At 38.7% G+C, this 8,681-nt stretch overlaps 1 protein-coding gene across 1 annotated transcript; it reads right to left on the reverse strand.

Annotated features, from left to right (window-relative positions):
• Window positions 1–6,376: 6,376 nt before the first annotated feature.
• On the reverse strand, window positions 6,377–8,302 carry LOC110908469 (acyl-coenzyme A thioesterase 13). The gene is made up of 3 exons (XM_022153418.2): window positions 7,899–8,302; window positions 7,655–7,801; window positions 6,377–6,689 (listed from the first exon to the last, which is right to left on the reverse strand). The coding sequence occupies exons 1-3, from the start codon at window positions 8,076–8,078 to the stop codon at window positions 6,546–6,548; spliced, it is 471 nt and encodes a 156-aa protein (XP_022009110.1). The 5' UTR covers window positions 8,079–8,302; the 3' UTR covers window positions 6,377–6,545.
• Window positions 8,303–8,681: the final 379 nt, after the last annotated feature.

The raw sequence follows: 8,681 nt of genomic DNA on the forward strand, positions 1-8,681 counted from the left end.
TAGGTTGAAAACTTACAAGAATCGCGAGAAATCGAGAGAAAGGAGAGCTTGAGTGCGGCTGGGTCGAGTGAGAGCTGTCACATCACAAATGATGTGACAGGTTGGTATTTATAGGGTTTCCTCAAAAGGAAAGTGCAGGGGATCGAGTGGGTCACCATCGAATGACTGTCCGATCAGGTGGCAATCCGATCGAGTGTAGCAACTCTCACTAAAAGTCCTATTTATTATTTTAATTAGTCTAATTGGAAACCCAAATTGAGAAACCCAAGTGATTCTGCATAAACCCTGAAAGTTTTAGAACAATCAGAATTAGGATCAGGGCCCCTAAAACTCAGGGGGGGTATTTCCTACTTGATGATTATCCACATAACTCGTTGTAGAAATCTGATTGGTCAAAACTGTTGACTCATCAAAGCTAGTCCCGTGGAGGGCAAGCCAAAGAATTATAGGTGTCCCTTACGGACCGTAAGGGATAAGGCATACGGTCCGTAAGCAGGAGCAAATTCGTGTATAAATAGCAGGCTTCGGGACTTGCTTCTGGGCACAAAAACGACGCTCAAATTCCAAATTGACGTCGAGTTATAGCTAGAACAGTCCAAAAACACACACAATCACGAAGTGCTGCTACGATTCAGGGTATTAATTCGATCGCTATTACGATTCATTTTCCGACCAATCAATATATCCAATGGATGTTTAAGTGCCGCCCACATTAGGGTTATACTTTGTCGTTCGTCGTTAATTCGATGGATGTTTAAGTATCGCACTTTGTCGTTCGTTGTGAGAATTTGATCCCGTGAATTGTCGTAAATGCTGTATTGATTATTCACCTAATTTCGTGTGCATTAGATTATTAGGCTTATCAATAGGCTAAACTCTATTCCATACCCTTACAATCAAAGAAGATAAGCAAACCGAGCAAAGCAAAAGCAAAGGTGAGTTCACAAACTTTCTACAAGGCACAACCATCCTCCAAAGGTAGGATGCCACTCCACTAATCTTCGCACACATGCCTGTAGGGCCGCGACACGATGCGATATGATACGATACAATACGATACGAATACTAACCTTCACACACATGTTTGGGAGACCGCGATACGGGCTAGTAAGCCAGCGAACCAACCGTGAATTCACTCAACTTTGTCGTTGACTCGTTGTTACATGCCTTGCAGGTTGTTAGGTCCCTAGCTTAAGGAGCTTGCACTGGGAGGCGTGGTCGTTGTGGGAAAACTTATATTAAACTTATGTTTTGCTTCCGCTGTAAACTCAAACTATGTTTTGACACCAATTGTATTGTGGTTGGTTTTATTTACTTAAATACGTTGTTCAATATGATTGGTGGCTATGATCCTGGGCATGTCACGCCTCCAAGGCGGGGTGGGGCCTTGGAGGGGTGTGACAGAGTGGTATCAGAGCCATTGGTTATAGTGAACTTGGTTTTAAAAAGGGAAAAGTTTTTGATAAAACCAGACTATAACCTGTACAGTGTTCAATGATCCGCAACGATGCTTCGCTCCAAGTGCAAGACTCAATACTTTACTGTGTTATTTATTTTAAGTGTTACGACTAAGGTTAAGTCTTCCCTAAGTATTTCATGTATCCAACTTTAAGAAATATCTATCTGACGAATAGTTGGTAGTACCTCTTCAAAACATATAAGTGAATGAAAAATTTAAAGATTTGTTGAGAAACCACTTTAGATAGAAGACAGGTTAAGTTTCTCGAGCATAAAAGATTAGTACTGGTATCCTTACTTATTCGAGTAAATCTCGAGGACGAGATTTCTATAAGGAAGGGAGAATGTAGCAACTCTCACTAAAAGTCCTATTTATTATTTTAATTAGTCTAATTGGAAACCCAAATTGAGAAACCCAAGTGATTCTGCATAAACCCTGAAAGTTTTAGAACAATCAGAATTAGGATCAGGGCCCTAAAACTCGGGGGGGTATTTCCTACTTGATGATTATCCACATAACTCGTTGTAGAAATCTGATTGGTCAAAACTGTTGACTCATCAAAGCTAGTCCCGTGGAGGGCAAGCCAAAGAATTATAGGTGTCCCTTACGGACCGTAAGGGATAAGGCATACGGTCCGTAAGCAGGAGCAAATTCGTGTATAAATAGCAGGCTTCGAGACTTGCTTCTGGGCACAAAAACGACGCTCAAATTCCAAATTGACGTCGAGTTATAGCTAGAACAGTCCAAAAACACACACAATCACGAAGTGCTGCTACGATTCAGGGTATTAATTCGATCGCTATTACGATTCATTTTCCGACCAATCAATATATCCAATGGATGTTTAAGTGCCGCCCACATTAGGGTTATACTTTGTCGTTCGTCGTTAATTTGATGGATGTTTAAGTATCGCACTTTGTCGTTCGTTGTGAGAATTTGATCTCGTGAATTGTCGTAAATGTTGTATTGATTATTCACCTAATTTCGTGTGCATTAGATTATTAGGCTTATCAATAGGCTAAACTCTATTCCATACCCTTACAATCAAAGAAGATAAGCAAACCGAGCAAAGCAAAAGCAAAGGTGAGTTCACAAACTTTCTACAAGGCACGACCATCCTCCAGAGGTAGGATGCCACTCCACTAATCTTCGCACACATGCCTGTAGGGCCGCGACACGATGCGATACGATACGATACAATACGATACGAATACTAACCTTCGCACACATGTCTGGGAGACCGCGATACGGGCTAGTAAGCCAGCGAACCAACCGTGAATTCACTCAACTTTGTCGTTGACTCGTTGTTACATGCCTTGCAGGTTGTTAGGTCCCTAGCTTAAGGAGCTTGCACTGGGAGGCGTGGTCGTTGTGGGAAAACTTATATTAAACTTATGTTTTGCTTCCGCTATAAACTCAAACTATGTTTTGACACCAATTGTATTGTGGTTGGTTTTATTTACTTAAATACGTTGTTCAATATGATTGGTGGCTATGATCCTGGGCATGTCACTCCTCCAAGGCGGGGTGGGGCCTTGGAGGGGTGTGACATCGAGCGGTCACTCGATCGAGTGGCTCCGACGATTTGAGTTTCAGCATTTCATTTGCGCGTTGGGTTTTGCGATGCGTTTCGAGTGTACGGTGCGATAGAATTACCCATTAGTTACAAAATTAATCCCAACTACTATATCTAACATACAATCACTATAATTTCCCTGCGTTAGCGTCTGCAATTCAATTGTGATACAGTTTGCGATTGCTTTTCGGTTAATCACCATAAACATAAAGTAAACATGCACAAGTAACAAATAAGTAACACACACACGTAAAAAAATATCCAGAACGCATAATTCGAGTTGCGAATGCGATTGCGATGCGATAAGCGATAAAGCGATTAAGCGATAAAACATGCGATAAATAACGATAAACCTCTATTATTAACAAGTACTCCACATAATACAACTAATGCGATAAAATAAATAGATTATCTACAAGTCAAAGAAGTCAAAACAGGAGTTGAGCAAGGAGTGACAGATCGCAATTAGCAATCTTTTCTTCCTTTGACTTCAATCTTGACTTTGACTTTCGAAACACGGGGTGTTACAGTGTGTATGTGAAGGACACATCTGATGGATATGTCATTTTGTGTCTATATGTAGATGATATGTTCATTGCTGGAAGTGATGACAAAATCATAAAATCCACAAAGAACATGCTAAAAGCAAGATTTGACATGAAAGACATAGGTCTTGCGGATGTGATTTTGGGGGTCAAAATCACGCGAACCCAAAGTGGACTTGTTTTAAGTCAATCCCACTATGCGGACAAAAGTTTTGAGAAGTTCAATGCAAATGACTCTAATGAAGCTAAAACTCCACTTGACACAAGTCAACATCTAGCCAAGAATAGAGGTGAACCCGTATACCAGTTGGAATACTCAAGAATTATTGGTAGCTTGATGTATCTTATGAGTTGTACTAGACCAGACATAGCATTTGCTGTGAGCAAGCTAAGTAGATACACGAGCAACCCAAGTTCAATGCATTGGAACTGTATCACTCGGTTGCTTTGCTACTTAAGATACACTCGGGAATACGGGTTGCATTATAACAGATATCCAACAGTTATAGAAGGACACTGCGATGCAAATTGGATATCTGACACGAATGATTCCAGAGCAACATGTGGGTATGTATTCACACTTGGAGGTGCAACGATATCATGGAAATCATCAAAACAAACGGTTATTGCTAGATCCACGATGGAATCTGAGTTCATCTCTTTAGATAAAGCAGGTGAAGAGGCAGAATGGCTACGTCAATTTGTTGAGGATATACCAAGATGGCTTAAGCCGACAACGACCATTTGTATACATTGTGATAGCCAATTGGTAATTCGCAGAGCTCGTAGCACAATGTATAATGGTAGGAACAAACATATTAGACGTAGACATAATACGATACGACAACTAATCTCTACAGGAATTATCACTGTTCACTACGTGAGGTCAAAGGATAATATTGCAGATCCGCTAACAAAAGGCCTAAGTAGAGAGTTAGTACAGAAGTCGTCCATGGGAATGGGACTGAAGCCCTTGAAAAATGAAGTTCATATGATGGAAACCTAACTCAAGAGACTGAAGATCCCAAGAATTGAGTTCAATAGGAAAACCTAATTGTATGAATAAGCGAGGTCACTGTGGGGGGATAACCCTATGCATTTAATAAGATAGTTTATTTTAAAGATTAATAAACTTCCTAGTCCATTCCTAAAAGTGACAAGTGTGAGGCTAAGCCTATGGCTTTTAATGATTTGACTAAGGTAACCATACATAGTGAATCACCTATGTGAGAGAGAAGTGGGGTCGCTTCGAAGGGTATTATTGGGCACAATACTTTATGGCTCTGGCAGAACCAGGCTCATGTTCATGACCATAACGAACATAACTATGAGGACTTGACTTTGTCAGGGAGAGTCTTGTGTGAAGTGTATTGTCGTCTACACAAACGGAAGACGAGTTCAAAGACATCAACGTCTACTTAGAGTCTGAGGGCTAAGTGCACTTCATGAGCAAAGGTTCAAAGGGTAACACCTACCTATCGTATGCAAAACTCAACTGCTGAAATATAATGGGAATTATGTTGTTTCTGAGATCGACCTCCATTCATGTGAGGGATTGTTGGAAAATTGGGTGTGCTTGAATGGATGTCCCAAATGGTACAACACTTGTCCCACATAGGTGTGGAGACAAAGTGGAAGGTTATTTATAAGGTGAAACATTTTCCTAGCTAACATAACTTTAATACATGTTTTACCATAAGTCCTACGTGCGAGCGCGCAGGGGGGGGGGGGGGTTGCAAAAATTGGAACTGGAATTTAGTCGAACTCGTGTGCGCCCGCACGTCCTGCGGACACGAATGCAGTTCTGAAAACTTGGGCCCGCGTGTGGCGGTTTTTTGCACACATTCGAGACTGTAACGGTTGAACTTTTAATGGGTTTTTTTTAAACTGAAATGATATTCAGTATTAATGAGAATTATCATTGTTTTCGGTTATGATTATCATCAATTTCGGAACCGATGAGTCATTATGTGAGTTAATTCTCTGCAATGATGAGGCCAGAATCAGTTATAATCTGTGCCTATAAAACCCAATGTAGACAACCAGTTTTGACACACCACAACCATCTCTTCTCTCTCGATCACTTTTGTAGCATTCTCCTGTTTTCTTTCAGGCAAGTGTTTCAAGTCTGGCAGTACGCTGTTGCTGTTTCGAACCGGCGTACCCTGGGTACAGACGGCGAATCTTTTTAAGGAAATTGTGTCAAACACAAGCCCCGTTCTCGTTTACTGTTTCTCCAATTTTATTACTTTCTGTCCAGATTATGTTCACTCCTTTTATACAGTTTTACTAACATTATAGTTTCAGGTAATGAAGTCGGGTATCCTCTAATCCCATTCCAGTTACATACCCTCCAATTTTTTTTATTTTCAATCCTGTAACAAAATACTCACCCATTACATGGGCCAGATGTTTCGAGTTTTGAGTATTCCTGTCAAACTCATATTTTCTTACCACCCAGCTAGGTTGCTTGATAAATGGGATTCAATCTTCAAAAACTATCCTAAATCCTATAAAATCAAATACTTATAAGTTCAAAACAGATACACAAACTATCCTAAATCCTATAAAAACAAATACTTATAAGGTCAAAACAAATAAAGATAATATTAACCTAAACAAAAGATAATATAAGATCCCCTGCATCATTTGATAATTGATATTACCAACTGAAAGATATAGCACATGTAGCTTGGGAAATAAATATACACATCTAAGAAAACAAATTTACTGCATATTATCGCACTTTACAGAGAGCTTCGTCTTAGACATGAAGAAAACTTTAATGAAACACAATTCAGGAAAGATATGTACATAATTATGGTTTCTTCATATCAATCCATGATACATAAACATAGAATATATTAAAAATGTAAATATGTCATTGTCATCTTCAATTTCGTTTATAAATACGTAGATACGTGTTACAGAGGATCTCTTTCTATACAAGAAGATTACATGTATTTCATAATTTACTTGACACAGCAAGGTACTTGGTATGGCGCCCTTGCGCGATTGTCTTTCCATTCTTTTTATTTCTAAATTCTACAGTCGCAACAGCAACAACCTTCCCAACACGCAACACGTTTGCTTCTATTTCAATCTCATCCTGCAAAATAAATGTATTTCGAATGTTATTTAATACAAAGTGCAAACTAAAGATTTTCTAAGATCAACCATGCCCTTAAATATTACCAACTAAAAGATATAGCACACATAGTATACATACTGTGCGATAATACTCCATTGCTTCAGTTTATATCAAGTTTATTACACGAAATTAGTCACTGTAGCCTTACATTGGGAAATCTACACAGATACAAGTTAGCATATAAGATGATAACATTCGTGTGTGGCCTAATTATAATTTGATCTCAATGGTTGTACATGCCTATATAAGGGTTCGTTCAATACAACATATATTCAAGTAGAGAACTGTGAAAACATTTTAAGCACTTGTACAAATAGCGGGAAAGAAAAAGTGGTTGTTAATTTGTTACGCACGCGGGCACATAACATTTAAATCAATATGGTACCAAAGGGTTTCTAGCAAAGTAGTATTAAGGTGTAAAGTAGTGTCCCTCCTCATGAGGCCGATAGAGGCCTTACGGGTTCGAGTCAAAAAGTGGAAATTGGTGTAGAGTTAGAAATTGGATCAGAGGGTGTTTATGTGTTAGCGGTTGTAAAAAGAATAAAAAAAGAGTTAACTGCCATTTTCGTCCCTGTAGTTTGTCCAATTATGCTAGTTCAGGCCAAAATTCATATTTGGACCATTTTCGTCCCTGACATTCTTCAAACGTGTCAGTTCCGTCCAAAAAAAAAAATAATGTTGAATCGAATAATTAGACAAATCACAGGGACGAAAATGACACTTAACTCATGTTTTTTTTGGACGGAACTGAATGTCAGGGACGAAAATAATACAAATTTGAAATTTGGTCTAAGCTTACATACTTGACAAACTACAGAAACAAAAATGACACTTAACTCATAAAAAATCAATAGGGTGCAGGTGTTTTATACTTAAAATTGATACAACTCGTGTGTGTGTGTGTGGGGTAAGGAATTATATACCCCAACATAGGCAGCATCCAAATAGGAAACATTAATCTCCATTGAAACTCCAGTGGTGGTCGTATTGGTTACGGTCCGAATTGCAACTCCACCAATCACATCCACCAGCGCCGCCATCGCTCCGCCGTGCAACGAACTATCCACGTTCTTCAATTCAATAATTTCAAAACAATAACTAATTGTAACTGAACAAGAATTTTTTTTTTTTATAACTTTCCCCAAAATTACTGAAGAACAAACTAACCAGCAATCTAGGAGGAAGTTTCATGGAGCAGATGACTCGACCGTGATCGATTCGATCTAGTTTAAGGCCCCACATGATTATTGCTTCGAACAACTTAGAAGGGGTGGAATCGATATCATTTGACGATGCACTAGAGGTTCTGGTTTTTTCCAAGTAGTTCTTCACCCATTCGAAATCCATCAATTGTTGTGTTTTTTTGGATTTTATGTTTCTTCTCCTTCTTCTTCTTCTTCAGGGTTAACGCCATGGATGAAACTCAGTTATAAACACAGGGCGTTGACTACAACGGGGAAAGCAAAGGTACAGGAGGTATAAAATATTGTAGAGTATGGCATTTTATATGAAGACAATTACTTGATTAACACGTTTACAGCTCTTGAAACAGGAAATGTAAAATAAAAAGATGAAGTGAAGAAGCATGAGAACGCCTTTTCTTGTGAACCTTTTTTACAAACTTGTTTATTCTTCCCTTTAAATTGGAGATACAATAGGAAGTTTATTTGGCTAGGAAGGATAGAAAGTGATCTTGGCCATCCATTAAGTTAATCAAGGGCTAAGATTAAATCAGGGAAATTGAAAAGAAGAAAAGAGGCGCGTGAGTTTGTTCAAGGGCATTCTAGTCAATCCAAGCCAATAGTTTCTCTCTCTTCCAATTCCCCCCATTTTTTAAACGTTAATAACTCTTTCATATGACATTATTTTTTTATAAAAATTGCACCCAAAAAACAAGCGTTTTTTTATCTTTAAAACGAGTATACTATTGCTATATTTAAAAAAAAAATT

This window comes from Helianthus annuus, chromosome 14 (assembly GCF_002127325.2).
Source record: "Helianthus annuus cultivar XRQ/B chromosome 14, HanXRQr2.0-SUNRISE, whole genome shotgun sequence".
Classification (NCBI taxonomy): Eukaryota; Viridiplantae; Streptophyta; class Magnoliopsida; order Asterales; family Asteraceae; genus Helianthus; species Helianthus annuus.